Below are 25,412 nucleotides of genomic sequence, written 5' to 3'. Positions count from 1 at the left end.
TAACTACAGAAACTACTCATAATAATCTGGTATTACTTACAGTATAATCACTAGGCATTTCTAAGGATCAATACAAGTCACAGATACCATTATTTTGTCAGTTATTAATTTAAAATATTAACAGTTCACATAAAACTCACCCATGCGATCACCACCACCACCAAGATACCAAACACAGCATCGTCTCAGAAAATGCCTTCGCACCTCTTTGCTTCATCCCCTCTATATCTGGTCTTACCCCAATCACTCACACTATCTCGCACTTTGCCTGTTTTAGAATTTCACATAAATGGAAAGATACAGTATGTACTTTGTGTTTCTTGCTTCTTTTATTCAACGAAAACTTCTGTCTAGTATCTCAGCATAATTTAGATCAAGAATGGTAAAGATAGGAGAGGCAAGAGTAACAATCTCCTCAAACACTGATGTTAAAGTTTTATTTAATTTTATTTACAAAATAACATTTATAATAAAATTTTTATAAAGTTTATAACAAAAAAAGTAAATCCTTTTTTCATGTACTACTTCTACCACTAAAACTTTCAAAAATGAAATTTTGACAGTTCTATCATTAATTTCAATTTAATATTCCAGATATTATCACAGATAAAATCAGGGCAAAGGGGTATTACTTTGTCTACCACCCATCAATAAAAGGTAGACAGGTGCCAGTTTCATCCTTTGAGTTGGTCTTTGATATAAGGTGAACAGCTGAATTTGTGCCTTAGTTTTGAGGTTTCTGACAAACTCCATGTTATAAACAAAGAGGAGGAGCTGGAATTGCTAGGTGAAAAGGATGTTCAACCATTAAGAATTTATGAAAAAGATAAAATGGAGAGTGGTGAGGAAACACCAGTGCTGTACACACTGCTGGGAAATGTGGGGAGGTGTGAGGGGCCAGGAACCTTACCATGTGGAGGAGGGAAGTGCCAATGCAAGGACTGTTAACCAGAGAGAATCAAAGAAACCTGACAGGAAAAACCGGAAACCTGAAGCTGTCTGTGGCCAGAGAAACACTGAACACACCTCTATCTGATATTTATTCAAGGAGTGTCAGCGTGCTGATAACCAATGACCAGGCTGGGAGAAATTCTGTTGAATCAACTTTCTCTCAAGACGAAGACTTATCCAGAGTTTAAAGAGCTGTCCAAATCTGTACAGCATTAACGATGTTAACTGCTCAAGAGTCCCCTAAAAACTTCTGAAGAACATGACCTGAACACATGAGACATGGAGTACTGATTTTTTCTTTTTGGTTAAAGAGGCCCTATGGAAGATGTATTAGGAAGCAGAAGGGTCCATCTGTCTCCAATCTCTGAAAAACCTATCAACACTCAGCTGACAACATTGTACAACTTCTTAAGACTTTCTGAATTTAGGAACCCATAGACTTCAGTTTAGTGTATAATGAACATTACCTCAAGTAAAGATGAGATTACAATGAATAAAGGTCCCACTTCTCTCATGTCTCTACTTACACATTTCTTAATTTAGTACACTAAAGTTTCTGTAAATGAAACAATCCCACACAAACAAAATTCTCCTGTATGTTAAGTATTCTAACTAAAATTCCTTGAATATATCTGACTAAAATACAATGCTAAATGAGTAAAATAATTTAAAAAAATTTTTTGAATAGAACCTAAAATTCTTAATTAAGTTTTGCAAAATCCAGAATTCCTAGCAGCACAGAAAACTTCAGAAGTCCTTAACAGGTGTCCTAAGGGAAGCACGCTGTGCAAAATGATAATCAAGAACCTTGTGGAAATATAAACTAGATTATCTGCTACTGAAGAAGGAAAAATTCATCCATATTAAAAAAAACAGAAATTACAAATGAAACAGGAGGTTAAAACAAACATTAATAAAAGGTGAGAGTACTGTTGTTACCACTTCTGTAATAGCCAAGCCATTACAGTAACATTCTAGGTTTTAGACGCCTATCAAATTTCTCTTACATGGTTTTAATATGGTAAACATGCACTTCAGAACTTTGAATTTTACAAAGAGCAAAATTCTCCTTATAATAATTCTTTCTTTGAAGAATATGGAAAAGCAATTGTATCCTATTAACCTTATGTAGATTTAGAGAGCTTCTAAATTCTACTTGTCTTGCAATCTTCTAATTTCTTATTCTTTTCTGTGGCCCATTTTCTTAAACATTTTTTATCCACTACCAGGAAAAACCTTCATACAAACCTCCACTTAAAGACCATCAACCATTTAAATAAACTAAAAGATATCTTTTGTTGCAGGGGGGTTAACAGGATTATTAAAAATGTATTAATATTAAAGTTATAGGAACCATTGCCTAATGCAAATTCCAACAGTATTTATCAAATACTTACGATCTAGAGCAATTTTTTCCGTTCCATCCAAAGGATTAATAATTCCTGGAACAAGCTCTCCAAAAGATAAATGATCTATTCTGTGAGAAAAGTTGTAAGCTAAAAGGCAAAAAATAAAACAATTAAATTCTTCAAAACTATGTTACAGATTGATTCATATTCTTATCTAGTCTCAAATGAAACTATCTAAAATCTGTAGCTATAATATAGTCTCTAAAGCCACATTTTTGGGAAAACAGCTATATAGTATGTAAGAATTAAATGTATATGAATAAAGGAATTCTGATAAAATGTTATCTCAAATTCCAAATTTAGATATAAATTAGCTTCTATGAATAATACTGTATCTAATCCTGACAATCGAAAAAGAGATTTCCTGGTCTGAATCATCACCGAGTGTAAGCACTGTGTTGCTTGAAAAACCACAATACCCATGTTGCTAAACAACAAATCTCAAAAGACGTAATTTTAATACAAATCACTGTTAAATGTGACCAAATTTACTTTCATGGAATTACTTGTTTCTGTTCTCTAAAGCAGACTTTAAAAATATACTTTTTATGACTTTACATGAAATGAACTCAAATATTTCATATGTACATGTGTGTGTCCACATATACTTCGGAAGTGTATAAAGTGATACAAAGTACACCACAGCCTTTCTTCCCTAAGCTCAACTTCTGAGCCATGACTAAATAGAAACACAGGTAGCTCAAGATAAAACTGATTCAGAGTCAATGAAATTTAATCAATTATTTTCTCCTTTGCACATCTGTTTTCAAAACAAGTGACTGTGAAAGTCGCAACTTACACCAGCACTAAAATTAAATACGAAAAACCCTTCTCAAGGCCATCTTTACTGAAACCAATGCCTGACTACTTACAGTCATGGTTGACAAGTGCTGCCAAGTGTGCGTGTCCCCGGGGATGTGGAATTGCCCTGAAAGGAGGAAAAAAAGGTTAAAGAAATGACATCTAAACATGAAACTTATTAAAATGAGAAAGGGGATCTTTCTTTAAATTACATCTTTTTCTTGATATAAGAACAGACTTTACTATAATTTAAGCAGTTACGTCTACTCATCTCATGGGACAAAAAACTAGGGGCTGACAAATGTTTCCTTCAAGGAACCGGGTAGCAAGTATTTTAGGCTTTGTGGGTCAAGAGGCAAAACTGAAGATATTATGTAGTTACATAACAAGAGAAAACAAATTTTCACAAGCTTTTTATTAATGAGATTCAAAATATAATAATAATATTCAATAATTGAGGATTTATATTTATAATACAAATGTTTTTGCTGTGGAAACATTTTGTTTAACTGGGGTTAGAGTTAGTTTGTCCCATTACAACACTGATCACAACTGTTTATTATCCACTACCATCTTGGAAAACATTCATCCACAAGCACTGGTTTGAATTCACCATCTTCACTGCCTGGAAGGCTTTTATAGATTTGTCTCTTGGCATTTAATTGCTTTTTATCACGTCATTTATCACACACATTGCAAACTATGGCAGAATTTCCTTAAATTTGCAGTTAAATGGGCTTTGGAACATGAAGATTTCTTCTGCACTTGCATCAAGTAAGAAAATACATCCAAATATAAGAATGGAGATTTTGCTCCTTGTTTTACCTTTTGACAGTACAGGTATCAATTGCTGAAAGCCCCATAACCCTCCTATCCAACCACAGAAACCTAAATTCCACTGCCAGTGTCTACTAGTTTACACTTGTTTTGCTTTGTCAGTCCATCTATATTGTTTCCTTATAACATATATGTGAAATCATTCAATATGTCTTTATCTTTGTGATCTAATTTGCTTCACCTAACTCAAGTCCTTTCCATTTTACTGTACATCATAACATTTCATCTTTCCTGATAGCTGAGTAGTATTCCACTGTGTAGATATACCACATCTTTATCCAGTCCTCTGTCAGTGGACAAAGGTTGCGTCTACATTCTAGCTACTGTAAATAATACCATAATAAACACTGTGGTGCACACAGATACCCAAAAGTAGGATTTCTGAATTGTATAGTTATTTCTATTTTTATTTTATGTTAAGTCAAGACTTGCTTTCCAAAATGGCTACACCAATTTACATTTCCACCAACAAACTAATAGGATTCTTCTCTCTCCACAGTTTCTGCAACACTTGTTGAAAGTTTTTTGAATTAAGTATTTGTAACTCTGTCCACTCAACAAGAGCTAGGGAGAGTTGCTCAAAGTCATCTGGCTTGCCTTAATGTCTTCGGCATTAGCATACTCACTCTACCCAAAGACTATTTATCCAAAGCAATTGGATATCTTCCCTGGACTCACTGCTCTGCTTGCCACAATCAATTTCACTAACTAACCAGTAATGAATTCTTTACTGGGCTAATCAATGAGTTACTTGGAAACTTTTTTTTTTTACAATTTATATGAAGAAATTCTATTCATGTTTATAAATATTCCATTTAAAAATTTTAGATTTTTCTAACCATTGCTTTCCTGTGAGTTAGGAATGAAGCGATGAGACTTTAGTCTGGTAATTATGAAATAAATATTTTCCCTGTAGCACAGCTACAGTGTGGTTGCACACTTTAATAAACACAATGTCCTGGGCCTCCCTGGTGGTGCAAGGGGTTATGACACAACCTATGAAGCTATCTGCAGCCATTGCAGCACAAGTTCGATCCCCGGCTGGCCAGGGAGCTACCCACATAGCACAGCAGACCTCTCCTGTCTCACCCGCTGCTCCCCTCAGCAGTGTATTTCAGTCAATCTGCCTGTTCTGCTCCCCATGCTGTCTCTGGTGAATCCTCTCACTCCCCACACTTCTGGCCTATACCCCAGTTCTTGTATGCATAAATAAATAAATCATAAAAACACCCACAATGTCCTGATGTCAAATTTGATACAATAATCCACAACTTCACTGTTTTGAAAGTACACATGAAGCCCACCAGTTTTTTTTTTTCTTTTTACAAAATTAAATGTTGTAGAACAGCAAAATACATGGCACTTGCAATGCTGTCAAGCTGTGACTACAACACTGCCAGCGCAAAGCAATGGATGTCGCTGTCCTCACTCTGCTCTCATCTATTAGAGCAAAAGTAGCCACACATGAACCAGTTAGCACTTTATCTTCTCACACTGAACTTTATCTTTGCACACTGAAATTTGAACTTTATATATTTTTCATGTGTTATAATATCCCCTTTCTAATTTATTTTCAAACATTTATTTTTTAATGATTTATCATGAAGCTTTATTTTTTTAATATTATTTTTTATTTTTTTACATCATTGTTCATTTTTAAACAGTATTTGCTTCCACTCCTAGGGATCTACCCAAAGGACACAAAAACATTTATTCAAAAGAACACCTGTACCCCTATGTTTATTGCAGCACTATTTACAATAGGTAATACCTGGAAACAACCCAAATGCCCAAAAATAGACGACTAAATCAAGAAGATGTGGTATATATATACAATGGAATATTTTTCAGCTATCAAAAAAGATAAACTCATGCCATTCGCAGCAACATGGATGGAACTAAAAGGAATTATGCTCAGTGAAATAAGCCAGAAGGAAAAAGAAAAATATCGGATGGTTTCACTTATAGCAGGAATAGATGGGACCCAAATAAGACATCAGTGTAAAAAAATAACAGTACAAAACACAACGAAGCAAAAATGGACAACATAAATCAGAGACATCCTGCAGGGGAGGAGGAGGGAGAGGGATCAGAGGAAGGAAGGGAGGAGCACAGGGGACCGAGGTGATGGTGCACGGGTGCATTGGTGAAGGAAACTCTATGGGGACTCTGAGGTGGGGGTGGGGGAAGCAAATATTATTTTCAAACATTTAAAAAATCAAAACACTATTCCTCCTCTTGGATCATACAAAAATAGGTGATGGGCAGTACTTTGCCTGCTCCTGTAGTAAATTCTTGACCTCCGTTTCACTCTAAGCAGCCATGTCTCCAATTAAACCTATTCGTTTACATTTTTAGAATAACTGCAATCATTCCTTATTCTTATTTTTTTTTTAAAAAAAAAAAAAGCCTTTCAAAAGATCACCTTGAAGATCTCCTTAAATAATCCTTTATTCCTGCTCTACCTGGTTGCCAGTTCTAACAATTAACTAAAAATTTGACAGCAAAAACTCTTCACAAAACACCTTGTTTTTATTTATAACCAATGAAATGCCACTGTCAGTTTTAGAATCTGCCCTGATGGGTCTGAGTATTTGTTGAAGTTAGGGAACATCAACATCCCACATTGAGCACAACATCATCCTGGCCATAGAACTGCTCCCTGTGCACCGGCACAGCTGCGCTTATTCATTAAGTGTGTTACCTCAAACTCGTCACAAAAAAAGCAAGTCTACTGCCATCAGTTTCCATCCCCACTAACACCATCCATCAGTCTAAAAAGGATGTCTGCCATAGTTGTAAACAAATTTGGAGAGAGGAATTTTTCTGAATAACCAAACTACAACAATACACTGAACTTCAGTTGTCTCTCACCACCCAGATTTTATTCTGGGAGGAAGAGAGAACCATTTTAAATTATACTTTCTTGTCTTTCTTTTTGGGTGAGAATGTTAGTGACATACTCAAATATTTATGAAAAGCATAATAATCTTCCTTGGAAAAAATAAAGATAAAAATAAACCATCCGAGTACAGAGGACTGTAGTTCTCTAATATTGCTAACTCTGTGCAGGAAGGCCAGATGTTCCAAATTTACCTACTGCTTTTCCAGTGTACTGTATTTTCTATCCCACCAGGTAAGAATCTAGCTCATATGAATTTTATAGAAGGAAAAATAGTTTTGAATATTGGGGGCAGCTGTGAGGATGAATTTTGGTTGTTACAATTATTGGGGAGGTGTTGTTTTGGGCCCTTAGTAAATGGTATTCAGGGAAGCAAGCATCTTGCAGTGTAAAGAGCCTCAAACAAAAATGACAGTTCCACATCACACATGGCTTCCAAATGCTCCACATGCCATTCACAGAGATGAGAAACCTGAGGATATGATCTGAACTTAGCGCTGAATTCATTTAGGTATTAAAGCACTATGTTGTAGTTTCAATATACACTAAGTTTCCCAGGAAACAGAAGATTAAACTTTGGTGCGTTCACAATATTACAAAGAGCTTTCACTGTTGCAGTACAGCACCTTCTCTGCTCATGACATTGAGGGTGGTGCATGTACTTCAACCTGAAGCTGCACTAATGTCTATCTGCCAATTCCACATGGACTAGGAAACCATTTGCCTACTTATTACCCCCTCTATTGTATTCACGATCAAGCATTTGCATATTATTATAAATCATGTTCTTTTTATTTTCCCTTTATATTACAGTTGAGAATACTATGACTCAGAGGTAATGAGATCTCCCCAAAAATCAATACTGAACTTGATAAATTTAATACCAAAAAATTAAAGTGGGTTTTTACAATATCCCAGAAATCATATGGACACGAAGCAAATGCTTTTCCATGTGAACCCTCTTATTGATGGTATGAACTATCACAGGCCTCATCTTACTGATGGTATGAACTATCACACAGAGAAATAAAAATAGGAATAAAGGGTCATGATATAGAGGATCAGAGACTGAAGCTCTTTCAATTAGTTGTGGAGGATATTGTTTGCATCTAAAGATGTAATAAAATCTTCTAAGTATTTGAGCCAAGTGTTATTGTTTCCTTCATGATACCAAGAAATCCTAAACTTTCTAGCTACAGATTAGAGATATAAAGAACGGGTCCTAATAACAGTAACAAAGCATGACTGCCCAGGAGAGTGGGACAACAAAGGCAAACCTGATGTCTGATGGGACCATTGTCAACACTGAAATCACTCCATATGACAGGCTAAGTGAAGTTTTCTCTTCCTAAGTAAAAGTGTCCTGTCATGCTCCTTCCTGCTTTATGGACTTACCCTCCATTCTTTTTCTCTCCCTCCAACAGAAAATTCCTAAACATCCACTAGAGTCCAAAGGTTTTCCTCAATAAAGCTTCTGCAGATTTGCAAAGTAGGGTGGGTAACCTGCTGTAGTTTCCTATCTGCCGTACTGTACTGTCCTTTACAGCTTCAGTGTAACTAAAGTAATCAGTGTGATTCACTGTTTAAAGCTTGGGTTCTCTCATAGAATGTCAACAACATAAAAGCAAAAATGTGTTCCCTTATTTTCACTGTTTCATCTTTGGTATGATACTTTGCACAGAGCAAAAAAAAAGTCTTTTACAATGAATTCTTTAAATTTGCAACTTTAGATAGAAAGGGACAGGGGAGCCAAGGGGAATCAAAGCATCTGTCAACTCAGTCAGGAATTTACCAAGTTTACGTGACAGTGTCTGTGCTGGGTGCTGCTTATGAAGGCAGGTGCTCTGCTTTCTTTCCTAAACTTTTACCCAATTTAATGTTACCCCAGATACTTGTAATTTCTAGCTCCATCCAAATACTTGTCTAGAATTAATCAGGCCTCATTGATGAGGTCTAAAAAAAAGGAAAAAAAAAAAACAAAAACCTAATACCACCCAAAACATGAGCAAATGGATGTCTATTTAAGAGCTTTTCTGACTATAAAAACATGGCAAGTAGAAGGTTTCAAATTATATTTACTTACAGTTCATTCACTTTACTATATAAAATGTGACAATTGCTTTATTTTTGTTTTGAAGGGGTTTTCAAAGTTATTTTCTTTCCTGCGATTAAAGCCCCAATTATCAGTCTCAAGACCTCAAAAATACAGACCCAACATTTTAATAAGCAGTACTGTAGCAGTTAAGACATATATTATTTGATTAACAAAGACTCTGCCTTTAACGAAACTGCCAACTTGTTCAAAATATTTTCAATAAGTAAAAAGAACATACTTGCCCACAGTTATGTGAAAATTCCCTGCTACTTTATTGACATATAGATGACCACGAATTCTGCAAGCATCGGGAGGCAGTGATGAATCATCTTCCCTGATACAACAAGATATGTTACGGTTACTTAAGAGTACATGCAACAGCATCACCATTTCACGGAAGAAAATTTTGTAGAGAGGGAAAAAAGTCCTTACAGATTAACTGATAAGTAATGTTTTGAATGTCAACAGTAAAACAGCAGTTTTTTGAAGTTTATATACTTATAAAAAATCACATTTACAAAATGGAAAATAATTATTACTTAAATATTCTATTTACAAAGATCTAAAATTCCATAGTTCTTCAAACCTAACTAGCAGACTAAGTCCAATGAGAGAAGACAGAAGCATAATGAATACTTAACACATTTAGGACATACATCTCACCTTGGTGGAAGTGCTGTTGATGCACTTTTAAAAGCACTTTTAAATATGACATCTTGAAGTGAATGTTCTTCTTGCAGTCTACTCTGAATCACCTGTAGCATCCTAAATACAACACAAACAGGCAACAATTCAGAAATACAGTAAGGTTCATGAGGAAAGCTACTGCTTATTAAAAAATAACAATGGTTAGCTCACTGAGTTAAGACATATAAGGACTCTATTCTAAAGTATCAAATATTCTCTAGTCATCTCCTTGAAAGCAGGAAAAGTGAGGGAGGGTAGCTCGAGGCCCAACAGCTGGGCTTCAGAAGCCTTATTCCAGCAATAATGATGTGTAGGCAGGCAGGGTTACCAATTTGCTATGAACTACTCTAAAACTACTCTAAATAACGGACATAATATTTATATAAATGCATGTTGGCAAAAGAAAAACAGGCAATTAAAGGAAACAAATGTCTAGTAATACTTTATATCCCACATAATGATAAAACCAACATTTCCCAGAAATGTGCATGAGATATAATAAATACATGAGGCATCAACTAAAATGACAAAACTATTTAAAATAACAAGTCATTTTTACACTGTAATTTCAAAACAAATCTTAAATTGAGAAGTAATGACAGAAACCAAAAAGGCTATGTCCAGGGTCTGAGATTTACCACTACAGAAGGAGAGGATAACTTGGACCCTAAATACTATTTAAAAAAAAAAAAAATACAAACAGAAAACTGAAGTTTTTAAGCAAATTCTAAAGGCAAAGGACATTTTGGTATGTACATTACTCAAGAATATGTTAGCACATTTAAGAATGTATGTTTAGAAGCAGAATTTGAAGATCTAGGAAGCTTCAAGAAGCCAGAACCCATCTTCAGATTTATGTCTCAAGACTTAAACTCTTTAGATTCAAAGACAGCAGAAATTAAAAACCTCATATTTTTATGTAATTGGTATTCCACTCTTCAATTTTCCAGTTTTTAGTGTTGGGCAGTTGGAAAAGTGCTGGACAACACCAAACTCTGTGTGTGTGTGTGTGTTATTTCTGCCACAATTGTACCAATAAATATCAAAGCTTATATTCCATATATAAAAGTACACAGAAAGCTCAACTATGGTGAAAAATGCCCAAACTTTTATAATAAAAACATAATCTCTGCCTCTATTTGTTACTAGTCGTAAACACTGAGTAAAATTCCAGCTAAAAAGAGACCTTTCACTTTAACATTTCTGAATTAAAGAACACATTCCAAAAGCCTGACAGCTTTTTACTCAAAAGATTAGGAACACACAGACACCTAGTGGTCAGTACTTTTGTTCTACTGCATTCAATTTCAACTGTCATTTTAAAATCTCCCAAAATGGGGAAATTAAAAGAGAAAGAAAGGCCTTTAAAATGTACTTAGCAGTTAGGAAAAAAAAGACTAAAAATAATTTGTAATAATTATAAATTCAGTAAAATCTTTCTAAGCACAAGACACAATCTACAAACTCAAAAAAAGCAATATATGGATGTGAGGACAGGGAACAAAGGATTACTGAAATACATAAAGGATACTTAAAAGTAAGAAAAACACCAACAGTCAAGCAATATGGGCATAAGATATGAACAAGAAATTTCAAAAAAGAAGAACTACAAGTGGGGAAAAAAATCCAGAAAGACATTCAACTGATTCATAAAGAAATGCTAATCTGAAAAGTGCAATACCATTTCACCTATCAATATGGCAAAATTTGGTCTGGTTATACCCAGTTACTGAGGTTGTATATGTAGTTTTGCAGGATAAGTGAAACTACTTTAGGCCGATATTTTGGATTATTAAATGGTTTGTTAAATATTCTTATTGAGAACTGACCTAGAATACTGCATGTGTTTAAGTAATTAGATACGTATGTATAGACTGTGAAATGATTAGCAAAGCAAAGTGGTTGGCATTCATCAACAAAATTCTTGTGCTTGTGATAAGAACTTACTGAAATGTTAAATATCTGAAAGAAAAATTACATTTCTAGAAACTTTACATACATATGCATACATTTTCACACAAACACAGAAAGAATTAGGTTCAAATTTTTTCACTGAGCATCGTTTTTAACAGCAGCATCCTGGATGCAAGGTAGATGCCTGTCAGCAGTGATCCAAAATTAAATTTCAATAATTCATCTATAAACTCTACGCACAGAAGTATCAGGTTATTTGGGAAAAATAAGTAACAGAACAAATGAATGGACTGATCCCATTTTTATAAGAAAGATATATATTTAAGAAAATATACAAACACAAAATCACACATGAAATTTTCTAGAAGGCTACACAATAAGTTTAATGTTATTACCATGAGTCAGCAGCATGAGGCTTATAAAATAAAGAGAAGATACTTCAACTTTACATCCTTTCTATTCAAATTGATTTATATGCAATGATCAAGTATTAAAGTAGTTAATAAAATTTCAACAGAAAACTAATTCTATTTAAAACTCAAAGTGCATTAGAGAAAAGATTATGCAGTGTCCTAAAATCTTCTATATCTGTGAAACCAAAGGCTATTATCTACTATATTCTATTATTTCATACAAAGAAGTGCCTAAAGAAATGATAATTTATAAATGATAACAAACAAAATATAAAACATCTAAATTCCTACAAACCACAATATTTTGTTTATTACCTCTGCCACTCTTTTTGCTGTGGTGAAAGATCAAATAATGTCTGAAAGAAAGGAAAACTCAATTACTAGCACTGTCAACTTCTCTTGGCTTTTAGAGCATATTTTAAAAAACTGTTGTTTAAATAATTTTATAGTCATTGTAAACAAATATTCGTGATTTATATTTAATCTTCTATAAGTCAAGCAAAAAAAATTGAACATGTGCTTTTACTCAAAAACAGTATAAAGATATTTCACTCATTGCAATATTTTCGTATTATAGTTACCTACATTTATAAGAATGGAAACAAGTGGGAAATCTATCCATATGTACAATGTGGCTCTTCAGGACTTAAAGCACCTAAGTCTTGCTAGTGTAAAAATCACAAATAAAAATTGAGGTTAATATAATAGTTAAGCAACCAAAACCTATGTTCTTGCTGGGCAAAAGTCTGATGAGATCAAGTTTTTGCAACAAGCTGAACAATGGCACTGCAATTCCCAAATGTATTCATCAGTGAAGACAATGTGCTATCTGCACACCTTCTTCTCAACTCAAAATCAGACTTGGCTCCCTGGAAACTCATAGAGACAAGCTTCTGCTGGCTATCACAATATGCAAGATTTAACTTTGTAACAAAAACTCCTCAAAACTTTCAATTTCTAGGAAGGCAATTCATAGTAAAAGGTATTAATTCTACTTTTAAACTGTCAAAATTATTAACTATATCTGGCCTTCCTGGTGGCACAGGCAGTTGAGCACTACACTATGAAGCTGTCCCCTGCCTCTGCAGCATGGGTTCGATCCTGGCCGGCCAGAGAAAAACCCACATGGCGCAGCAGACCTCTCCAGTCTCGCCCACTGCTCCCCTCAGCAGTGTATTTCATCAGTCTGCCTTTTCTGTTCCCCACTCTGTCTCTGGTGAATACTCTCACCCTCCTGCACATCTGGCCTGTACCCCAGTTCTTGTATAAATAAATCTTTTTTAAAAAAAATTATTAACTATATCTCCATAATCAAGCCCGAACCTGCTGCTCTCTCCTAACAAATCCCTGCTCTCTATCCGAAGTGGAAGAATCGTTAATTTTCTACAGCAGTTCAAACTATGAGCCTTTGGATACTGAATCACATTAACCTGGAACCTTCCTCTCTTGTAAGTGTGACCCTCGTGTCTATCTAAATTCTATATACCACATGTTCCAGGTTACACTGACCCCATGTCTGTGATGAATCAGATTAAACTACTTGGATTACTCCTCCCACCAAAGTGTTCACAGCATTTTCAAATCATGCACACAAGGAATTCTAACATCTGTAAAACACACCATGACAAACAAATGAGGCTTCTTGCAACTGCACTCTAGCTACCTTGCAAACGAAGCCATGGGAGTAGGGATGGTCTGACTCTCGCTTTGGCTTTCCCAGCATGCCCAGTGTAGCACTAGCAAAGGTATAAAGGGACTCGTGAGCCCCCTACTTTTTGCTACATACTCTGTTCCTTACTTCCTTATCTAACTTAACAACCTTCTGCATTTATTTTTTCCTTTTTGCATATGAGGAAGGATTTCACAAAGCTAAGGTTTTTTTTTTTTTGTTCTGTTTTTTTTTTTTTTTTCCAAAATCACAGCTAGGATAGTCAGTCTATAAACCCAGCTCTGTCACTTTCCATTTCTCAAATTCTTGTTCTTTAAAGAAATGGTAATGAAATAAATAGCAAAATGTAACCATCATTAGCATACTGTGTGATTATGATTGGGAAAGCAGTCAAATTAATATGGTTAAGTTTTTAAGATTCACAGTGCATATTAAAACATTGAGTAAGAATTTAAAAACAAAAATTACCTTAAATGACTTTACATTAATAACTCCTACTGTAATATAAATTAGACCAGGGAATGAACACCTAACAGATACAAAGTTAAACATTTAAATTACTGATGAAATGTTTACAATAAAATATTTTTAAGTTCCTAACATTCTGGCTAAGATTCAACTTTTAATTATCTGATAGATTTCTTTTTTTCCTTTTAAGTAATTCATCAATTGACATTTAACTGAGGTAACATTTGCATATCCCCATTGGGTATTACCAACACAGTGCACTAATCCACTCCCCCATACTTCACTACCACAGACCATTCTGCCTCCCTCCTAGTTCTTTCCCCTCCCACACTCTATCCACCTCAGTGGGAAGTTTTTCAGCTTATTTTTATCTATTAATTTAGTTGCTTTATATGCTACATATTAATGACACCATCCAGTATTTATCTTTCTCCTTCTGACTTATTTCACTTAGCAATATCTTTCAAGTTCTATCCATACTGCCACAGATGGCATGAGTTTATCTTTTTTAATTGCTGAGTAGTAAGTATTCCATTGTGTATATATACCATAGCTCCTGAACCACTCATCTGTTCTGGGGCACTTAGGTTGTTTCCATAGTTTAGCTATAGTAAATAATGCTATGATAAACATGGGTGTGCAAGTTTTCTTTCAAATTCATGTTTTTGGGCCTCCCCTGGTGGCACAGCAATTGAGCAGTGGGCTGCAAAGCTGCCCGCAGCCTCTGCAGCACCAGTATGATTCCCGGCTGCCAGCGAGGGTCCCACATGGCGCACAGACCTCTCCTGCCGCGCCCACTGCTCCCCTCAGCAGTGTATTTTATCAGTCTGCTTGTTCTGTTCCCTACTCTGGCTCTGGTGAATTCTCTCACCCTCCTGCGCTTCTGACTGTACCCAGTGCTTGTATAAATAATCTTTTAAAAAAAAAAAATTCGTGTTTTTAAATTTTTTTGGAGAGATGCCTAGGAGTGGAATTACTGGTTTTATGGTGGATCCATGATTAATGTTTTGAAATACTTCCACAGTGTTTTCCTTAGGTGCTGGACCAGTTTACATTTCCACCAGCAGAGTAGGAGGGTTCCCTTTGCTTTGCATCTTCACCAGCATTTGTTTCTAGTATTTTCGATATGGGCCATTCTCACAGGTGTGAGATGGTATCTCATTGTGGTCTTGATTTTCATCTCTCTAATAAGTGATTGTGAGTTTTTTTCATGTACCTATTGGCCATTCTAGTGTCTCCTCTGGAGAGTTGTCTGTTTAGATATTTTGCCCATTTTTTGATGGCGTTATTTGTTTTGTTTTGCAGTGTTTTATGAGTTCTTTGCATATCTTTAATATCACTCCTTTGTCAGATGTATGGTATGCAAATATTTTCTTCCTTCGATAGAGGGTCTTTTCACTTTATAGTTTCTTCTGCTATATAGAGGCTTTTAGTTTGATGTAGCTCCAGCTGTTTATGTTCTCTTCATTTTCCTTGCTGTTGGGGACAAATCCCTCAAGGCATCACTAAAGCTTACCTCATGAATTATTTTGACTATGTTTTCTTCTCTGTATTTTATGGCTTCAGGGTTTACACCCAAGTCTTTGATCCAAGTTGTGTTGTCCTTGATGTATGGTGGTGATGTTGTGATCTAGTTTCATTCTCTTGCATGCAAATGTCATTTTCCCAACACCATTTATTAAAGATGCTATCCTTGTTCCAGCATATACTTTTGTTTCCCTTGTAACAGATTAACTATCCATAGATGTGAGTTTATTTCTGGGTTCTCAATTATGTTCCACTGCTCTGTAAGTCTGTTTCCATCCCAGTACAAGGCTGTTTTAATTATTGTGGCTTTATAATACAGCTCGAGGTCTGGAAGTGTGATACCTCCATTCTTTCTCCTTTCTGACAATAAAATATAATTTTCCTAATCCTCAAACAATTGGCAGAAATTGCTAAAAATGAAACTAATTATCTTGTCATAATGAAATAATCTAACAATTCACAGAACCCACAAGGCATTATGCTATTATTTTCAGAACCATAAAGAAAAAATAAAGTTAATGCTTCTCAGCTTGAGAAACAAAACATCCAAAAATAAAAAAATCCAAAAATTAGGACCTTAATAATATGAAGAAAAGAGTAGGAGTGACACTCAGAATATGCAGAGAATGCTACAGAAACTTTAGATTAAGATGATTATAAGCCTCCTTATAAGTAAATTCTCACAATGTCCAAAGAAACATGAAAATAAAAGCTAGGATACTATCTATGATCATTATTTTAAATCATTTTAAGTTAGCATGCACATGCTGGAAATTTTCAAGAATTTATGCAAGTCAATAAACAAGAGAGACTAAACTGACAATAAGGACAACATACTATTAAAAAAGTTCACAGAGGCAGCAAGTAAAAGGTTTCTCCAATTCAGAACAACAGAAGTAACAAGTGACACAAAGTAACCGGGCACTTGCTACTAGGTGGTCTCTCTAGCCTCAAAACACTGGCAGCAGTGCAGTCAAGTGTCAGAGACCATGTAGAAGGAGCACCCACAGTAGTACTATCCTAGCTGATACTTGGCTTGGACAATAAAAGCAATAAAACACACTGAGAGCTGAATAGCTATTCTGAAAATAGTATGAAATGTAATTCAAAAATTAAAGTGTTGGGGCCTCCCTTGTGGCGCAAGGGGTTATGATGCAACCTATGAAGCTGCCCGCAGCCTCTGCAGCACAAGTTCAATCCGGCGCCCCCAGGGAGCAACCCACATGGCGCAAGAGACCTTTCCTGACTTACACGCTGCTTCCCTCAGTAGTGTACTTTGGTCAATCTGCCTGTTCTGTTCCCCACTCTGTTTCTGGTGAATCTCGCCCCCTGTACCTCTGGACTGTATCCCAGCTCTTGTATGCATAAATAAATCAATCTTAAAAAAAAAACTAAAGTGTCTACTAATAATCAATTAATAGCATAATACGCTATGATGTCATACCTTAACTTGTAAAGTACCAAACCTCATAAAAAATCACCATGAGGGCCTCCCTGGTGGCGGGTGGTTGAGCGCCGCACTGTGAAGCTGTCCACAGCCTCTGCAGCGCAGGTTCGATCCCGGCCGGCTGGAGGAATTCCACATGGCAAAGCAGACTTCTCCTGTCTTGCCCACTGCTCCCCTCAGCAGTGTATTTCATCAGTCTGCCTGTTCTGTTCCCCGCTCTGTCTCTGGCGAATCCTCTCACCCTCCCGCACATCTGGCCTGTATCCTGGTCTTGTATAAAAATAAATAAATCTTTGAAGAAAAAAAAAATCACCATGAAACCAATTGTTGTGAGTGGCCCACAGGAATTATAGAGGTTCAGAGTGACAATAACAAAGCCACTTTTTCTCTAAAAACTTGTATTTAAAAAGTGTGTGGTATCCAAAGACATAATGTACATTTTTCTGCTTGACCTATAAATAATTCAGCAATCAAAACTGATCAAAAGGCTTTCTCCTATTTCCTTCCTCACATTTAGTTACTTTTAATCCTCCCCATCACCTCTGGCATTCACTTTGCAATTTTCCTTAAAGGGTTCACAATGGTAATGGTAAATGAAAAAAATAAGAATATCTGGGCAAAGGAGAGTCCTACAAGGCCAATAGATGAGCAATTCAAAGTAACTGCGAGTCCATGCTTTCTTCTCAAAAGGTTCCGTAGAATTAGTTCTGACGGTGACTTGTTATAACTTGCCCCCATAATGTAATGGTGTTTTTTGATAATTCAATTATGTTATAATTTGTGCAGGAAAACAGCTAGAAATTTCAGAATCTCACTAGCTTTAGGAAATGGAGATGGGAAGGAAAGGGAAAGAAGTAAATGCAAATAAAATTTCTCTTTGCTGCTACTTCATTTTTAAGGATAAGAGAAATGCAGCTCAAATCTTTTTAAAGACTTGAATTTGGTAAAAGTAGAATGCAAACAGACATAGAATTTCCAAATCATTAGCTAGTAAGAAAATTTCATCACTATAGCAAGTGTATGAAAAGGAAACTAGGAATTGCTTCTCAGCCTATGGCTAAGATCAAGTGAAGAAGAGGAAACTAGGAAGCATTAACAAATATTAAAAAGAGGTATGAAACAGACTTTAGAGGCTTATCCAATATGCTAACAAAGGTTATCTCAATGCTTTGGTATTAGATATAACTTTTCTTTTTTTCTCCTAAATTTTAACAGAGAACATGGAATACTTTGAAATAAAAAAAAAAATGTATATAAACACTAGCTCATCAAACTGAAAGCACACATATATTCTGTCCTCAAGAGAATACCATATCGCATACTATTAAAAAAGCAGGTGAATCAAACTTACTGGCTCATAAACTAGACCATCTGCAGATGCAACCATTGTTTCTGCTAAATCCAATACATCTGCTCCAACATCTGTATAAAAGAAATTATAAGTTTTACATTCTATATTCAAAGCCAAACTATATCTGATATAAGCTGACCAATTAAAATAACTAACAGGAAACTCAAATAAGTGGAATCACTTTCCTATGCAACTTATTTATTTAACAGTTAAACCCGTAGCATTAAATGGCTTAGTGGAGATTATTCCAAAAATTAATAATGCTTTTTCACTTCTTGCTCAGTAAAAATTATGACTTAGAAGCCCACTTGTAAGCCCCTGAAGAAGTCTGCAAAAACTGGCAAGAACCTATAGACATGTACAAAATGGCTACTAAACAAAATATTAATGGATAAGAACTAAAAGAAATCTTCAGACAAAGCTATTAATGCCTTTAAAAAAAATACAGGAAAAGTTTACTTTTAGAAAGACAAAAATTTCAATGCTACTTAAAAATCTAAAATGAAGCAAAATACGCTATATTTAATGGTAACAGTACCTCACAGTTTAAAGTATTTCTTTTTCTCTTAAGACCACTGATATAAGGAAAAATAAATGAGAAAGGAAAACTGACTTAAAGCAGTTCTGAGATAAATCTCTCAGAAACTATCTCCTTTGTTGGGTAAAATGATTTCAAACTTTAGAAAATCTTGTCTAAGTACTGACCTCTTGGTTGCTACTTTTTAAGTAGTGATTTTTAAGTAATTACTAATACCTTTCATGCAAAAGCACAGTTGTTTTTGAAAGCAATCCTGATTCAAGTATTATCTTCCTGGAGTATTAATACCTCTGCATTGCCACTGGGATAATCAAATGATGTCAGTGAAAACTGCAAAGGGTAATTCATCACTATCAACTTAAGAGACTTGGATCTGCATTTTATTTATAAATATTTCTTTAATATTTCAAAATAGAGGGTAAAAGTAAAGGATAGTAAACAAACAGTGAAACAGGATTTGCCTTTGGAATTTGGTTATAAAACTGGTACTCCAAACAAGAAAGATAAACCACAATTAATTGACAAAACTTTCCTCTGATTATCTTCTATTAATTGCACTGATGGAGAAAAAATTTACAGAATATTCACTGAGTGGGAAAACAAATTGCATTATTAACACAAAAAATTTTTTAAAAAAGTAAAATAAGTTACAACATAACCCATATACTTATTTTTACAGCCAAGTGTTTGGACCATAAGCCACACGTGGTCATCAAAATGAAAGGATACTTACACTGACACTTCATGGCAACAGTGATATCTATGTTGATTCTCAACTTACTAAAAGACAAAAGGCAAACATTAGTAACTATAAATTAATCAATAAACACAAAAGCTGCAAATTCACTGGTCTAGGAAAAACCTGATTTAAAAAAATATACGCCAGTGCACTTGGAAAACATTTCTTATGACCAAAACAAAAGCACTTTAAAAGTAAAAATTCTAGGTCCTCCCTGGTAGTGCAAGGGGTTAAGCACCGCACTATGAAGCAATCCGCGGCCTCTGCAGCAGGAGTTCAATCCCTGGCCGGCCAGGGAGCAACCCACATGGTGCAGCAGACCTCTCCTGTCTCGCCCGCTGCTCCCCTCAGCAGTGTATTTCAGTCAGTCTGCCTGTTCTGTTCCCCACTCTGCCTCCGGTGAATCCTCTCACCTCCCCCTGCTTCTCTGGCCTGTATTCCAGCTCTTGTATGCATAAATAAATAAATCTTTTTTAAAAAATTAAAAAGTAAAAATTCTAGTTTGAATTATTCCAAAAGCCTTTCTGACTTTAGTTTAATTCAACAATATCCTTTAAATTCAATATCCTTTAATTCAACAATGAAAGGACTATACTAACTCTGAACAACTCAGAAAAAAGTCTTAATCTTTATATAAACTGTATGCAGAGCAGAGTATTCTTTTAAGAATGTAAAACTTGGGGCCTCCCTGACAGTGCAAGGGGTTAAATCTCAGCACTATAAAGCTATCAGCAGCAGCAGTTGCAGTCTCCCCAGCCAGGGAGCTAACCCACATGGCGCAGCAGATCTCCTGTCTGCAGGCTGCTTCCCCTCAGCAGTGTATTTCAGTCAATCTGCCTGTTCTGCTCCCCATGCTGTCTCTAGTGAATCCGCTCCTACCTCCTCCCTCCCACTCCTGGCCTACATCCCAGCTCTTGTATGCATAAATAAATACAATAAATCTTTAAAAAAAATAATGTAAAACTTTGAAAATCAGAAGTTTGGAGTTGCAAGTCTTCTATCAAGTAAATGTTGGATGCCCTGCTAATATGACCTTCCTTATTCCTTACCACAGTCCTTTAAGTAAAGTTTCACAGTTGTGCAGTGTCACAGATATTCAGCTCAGGGCAATGTAAACACCTGGCTTAAGAAAACATAAGCATTGGGCCTCCCTGATGGCGCAAGGGGTTAAAGACAATCTATGAAGCTGTCCGCAGCTACTGAAGCATGAGTTTGATCCCCGGAATAGCCAGGGAGCTACCCACATGGCGTAGCAGACCTCTCCTGACTCACCTGCTGCTCCCCTCAGCAGTGTATTTCGGTCAATCTGACTGTTCTGTTCCCCATTCTGCCTCTGGTGAATCCTCTCACACCCCCACATCTCTGGCCTGTACCCCAGTCCTTTGTACGCATAAATAAATAAATCTTTAAAATAAAAAAAAAAGCATTGAAGCGAATATTATAGTCTGTGTGAACCAGGATAAGGGCAACCAAATTGCCAGAAAGAAACATCTAATGCTTATTTTTGCATGGCCTTTTTAAAAGGCTCAACCACTGCTTCACATTCAAATAATCAGTTAAAACCAAATCAATTTTCAAATGCCAGAATTAAGTAACCACCATGAATAACAGAATGAGTACAATCAAAATCAGTCCTGTCCTGTGTTTTCAATGAAAATTTTTTCACTCTGAGGGCCTCCCTGGTGGCGCAGCGGTTGAGCGCTGGCTGGGTTGCGAAGCTGCCCGCAGCCTCTGCAGCACTGGTTCGATCCCCAGCTGCTCCCCGGCCACCAGAGGGGGGTCCCCGCATGGCGCGCAGACCTCTCCTGCCGCCCGCTGCTCCCCTCAGCAGTGTACTTCGGTCCTTTTGCCTGCTCTGCTCCCCGCTCTGGCTCTGGTGAATTCTCTCACACTCCCGCGCTTCTGACTGTACCTAGTGCTTGTATAAATAAATAAAAAAATAATCTTAAAAAAAAAATTTTTTTTCACTCGGATCATTTTCATATGGTTTCACCAAGAATTACTTATTTTGAGAGCTTCATTGAATCTTACAGTTGCATACAGCTCAAACTGTCCTCCAAATAACCCTCCCTTATAGGAGATGCTATAAGAATCAAACGTTGAGGCCAAGTAAATATCCCCATTACATGGTGAACCAGGGAAGACTGCATTTGGAAAACATAAAAACTGTTTTACTGGCACTAAAAACAAATGGTGTAAGAAAAATACTCACTATAGATGAAGAAACTGAGGCCCCAAAGAAACAAGTTACGTCACTTGCCAAGATTACGCAGCAAGTTTACAAATGTTGACTAATTTCTCATAAAATCCATGGGAAAAGTACTATCAGCCCCACTTTACAGAAAAGGAAACTGAAGCACATGCAGATATAGAGTTACTAACTTCCTAAAGTCCTATAGCTATAAAATGGAAACCCTATGGTTGGAACTGAGAAAGGAGATGGTCTCCCTTTGTAATGTGATGCTAATAATATAAACCAATTATCTTTGGTCAATGAAAAATCAACAATACAAATAAATGTAGGTAAAATATTTTTTGTTTCCTTATGAAGTTATTATATTTTTGATATATTTACATTAAAATTTGGATTAGAGGGCCTCCCAGGTGGAGCAAGGGATTAAGCACAGCAATGTGAAGCTGTCTGTGGCCTCTGCAGCACGAGTTCGATGCCCAGTCCCCAGCTGGCCAGGAAGAGACCCACATAGCACAGCAGACCTCTCCTGCATTGCCCGCTGCTCCCCTCAGCAGTGTATTTCATCAGTCTGCCTGCTCTGCTCCCTGCTCTGTCTCTGCAACTATGGCTTGTACCCCAGTTATTGTATGCATAAATAATCTAAAAAAAATTAGATTAGATATATTCTATAAAAGTCAAGTACATGCAGTGTTCCTTTAGAAAACATTGCTCAGCTCTACAAGATATTAGAAAATCTATAAAGAGCAGTTTCAAAATATTAAACAATTTCCACCATTTAAGGAAAAATATGTTCTAAACTTTTTAAACAAGTTTACATTGAATCAGAGACATTCTCTTTTAGAATTGAGCCAGTACATAAAAGATTCTAAAATGTTCCAAACCAATGCAAGCAATTAATGAAAATCTTTTAGGAACATTTCTTTAAAACATTAATCAAATACAATAGTTTAAATTAAAAAAAAATGTTTCTTAAAAACAATTTTGATGTATAAGTCTTTCAAGAAGAAAAAAATAGTTACCTAGAAAAGTCTTTGTCTACTTCATATTCATACTTCATCCACGTATCTTGATATACTGAAAATTCCATTATGGTTAATAAAGCCATAGTGGTAAATGCTATTAGAGAAACTGAGAAAATGAATAAAGAAAAAAAAAATTAAATCAATCCAAAAGTACAAAACCAGAAACTATTTTAAGTGACATTAAAATTAGCAAAGAATGCCCTAATATGATTACATTTGAATGAAGATTTTTTTTCTTAAAATGTTTTTTCCTAAAACAGCTCAAAAATGAATATCTAATGAACACAGACATCACACAAACATACACACTATGAGAAAGCATTTTATTTCCCTTAATTTTAAGGGAATCTTTCAAGAGATTTGCCAAAATTTTACAAGGTACAAATTTACAAGGCACACATTTTCTTATACATAATGTCACACAGTATAAATGAAGAAAGTAAACATAAGCTTTACAACACAAACTTGATAATAGTCTCCTCAAGATTAAAAATGTATCCACGCCTATAGCGCACTTTAATAAACAAAAAACAAAACCAGTCTAAGTCTTTAAGTCTAAAAGGCCACCATGTGTGCTAGAAACTCAAACCACCTCTCCAAATCTCTAATAAACTTGCATGTCCTTCGTAATATCCAGCCCATTTATATCATTTCATTTATAGAAGCAAATGAAAGATGGGACAAAAAGGAAAGAATGATCATATACTATGATCAAAAAAAAAAAAACACATTAAAATGGATGTGTACCAAGAGCAAATAATTTTCATTAACAAAACTTAATCATGAGATTAGAAATAGGAAGCAACTTACATATTTTACCAAATGAAAAGTCAATCTTTTGTAAATACACTATTTAATTAGCTCGTCATGGAGAAAGAAATAATAGTAATACATCTATCTGGATCAAGTAGTTTTCTAATAAGCATTGTATAAATATTAACTTATCTAATGTTTCAGCAACCCTATTTGGTAAATAATACTATTATTTCCATTTCCCAGAAGAAAAGAAGATTAGCTTCCTCATATTCAAGTAATTGGGAAGGGGTAGAGATGAGATTTTAATTCTGACTGTCTGGTTCCAAAGTCTAAGCTTGTAACTACTAACCCATGCTGCCTCTCTTCACTGAAAGGAAATGTAAGAGTTATAATGTCTGAATTGACTGATTTTAACCAAACTAGGACTAAGGCAGTCTTAACGTCATTAAATAACTTCTTCCAAGGTCAATTCTATTTAGAAATGATAATCTTGTTGATATAATTATACATAACTGAAGAGCACCAAAGCAGTGAAATTGGATGAAGTTGTTCAGTAATGTTTTAATAAGCACTGCTAAATGCAGGGTCAGATGCCCCAGAGAGCAGAAACAGGTGAACTTCTCACATGAGGACAGGCCAGTTACAAGGTTACTGCACATGGCATTGCTGAGTTCTTCTCAACCACTACTGTTGATGGAATCTGTCAGAAGCTGCACCTAGAGAAGTGTCCATGTGAACATCATGATACCCACCTGTACCCCCACTGGCTGAGGTTTCCACATAGCTGTCAGGAACCTTTGGAAAGGCATCCAACTCTTTCACCAAATTTAAGGTTTTTTTCCGATTCAATCGCCTCATCTTCAGAAAAAACTTCCTCTTCCTTCATATAGTCATGCTAAGGAATTAATGGTCAATAAATGAATCTTCAAAAAGATTGAACAAAGGTTTCTTTTAATTTTAGATAAGTAACAAGTCCTTGGAACAACTCAACATTCCTATTCTTCCTTGAGAAAGGAAACTGAACACTTATCCACACCACAATTTACATAAAGACATTAAATAGCAAAAAAAAAAAAAAAAGGTAAACTCCAATCAATGTGTAATGTTTAAATATATAAATTAAAATAAGTTTTCTCCTATTAAATTAGCAAATATATAAAAAATAGTACATTCCCATTAATAGATGGCAATTAACTAAAACAGGTATGGTTACACACTGCTAACAAAAAAATAAATATTTGCCATTGCCTACGGAATTAAATAAATTCCTCTTTTAGTAATATATCCCATGGCAACAATGAGGGTTGTACACAAAAATTAATTATAAAACTATTTCTCATTGTTATTTTTAAATAGTTGAGTTAGAAATAAATCCCTACTATTCAATATAAAAATTATGATGAATTAAAAGCTCTGAAGCTGTATTAGCACTGAAAATCTTAAAAAATATTTAATGACACAAGAAAATGCTTATGATACATTAGGGAAAAAAGACCTGGAGATGTGTGGGTCAGTTTTATGGGAAAGATATACAAGAAACAAATCCAAAGTCTATACACAAAAATATTAAAAGGAGATCACGGGAATAAGTTAACCGTTCTCGTCACAAAACTTTGGGCTTTTCAAATCATCTATTTTTATGAAAGAAATATTTTTAAATTGACTGATGGCTACATTTAAACATGTTGCAAA

At 35.3% G+C, this 25,412-nt stretch overlaps 1 protein-coding gene across 1 annotated transcript in view; it reads right to left on the bottom strand.

The window, feature by feature from the left end:
* Window positions 1-24,912, bottom strand: part of ERGIC2 (ERGIC and golgi 2) — a gene marked incomplete at its 3' end in the record, with an annotated part of 29,807 nt that extends 4,895 nt beyond the window's left edge. Inside the window, exons 1-9 of the mRNA XM_084255030.1 lie at window positions 24,473-24,912; window positions 22,962-23,070; window positions 19,743-19,789; window positions 18,472-18,542; window positions 12,325-12,365; window positions 9,659-9,760; window positions 9,234-9,329; window positions 3,233-3,288; window positions 2,349-2,447 (exon numbers count right to left, since the gene is read on the bottom strand). Of these exons, the coding sequence (XP_084111156.1) occupies window positions 2,349-2,447; window positions 3,233-3,288; window positions 9,234-9,329; window positions 9,659-9,760; window positions 12,325-12,365; window positions 18,472-18,542; window positions 19,743-19,789; window positions 22,962-23,070; window positions 24,473-24,578 (727 nt within the window). The 5' untranslated portion in view covers window positions 24,579-24,912. The remainder of the gene's footprint in view (window positions 1-2,348; window positions 2,448-3,232; window positions 3,289-9,233; window positions 9,330-9,658; window positions 9,761-12,324; window positions 12,366-18,471; window positions 18,543-19,742; window positions 19,790-22,961; window positions 23,071-24,472) is intronic.
* Between the last annotated feature and the right edge of the window lie 500 nt (window positions 24,913-25,412).

This window comes from Talpa europaea, assembly GCF_964194135.1.
Source record: "Talpa europaea genome assembly, chromosome: 15".
Classification (NCBI taxonomy): Eukaryota; Metazoa; Chordata; class Mammalia; order Eulipotyphla; family Talpidae; genus Talpa; species Talpa europaea.
Note: the sequence above shows the minus strand (reverse complement) of the source record. Positions and strands in the feature narration are given on the sequence as shown.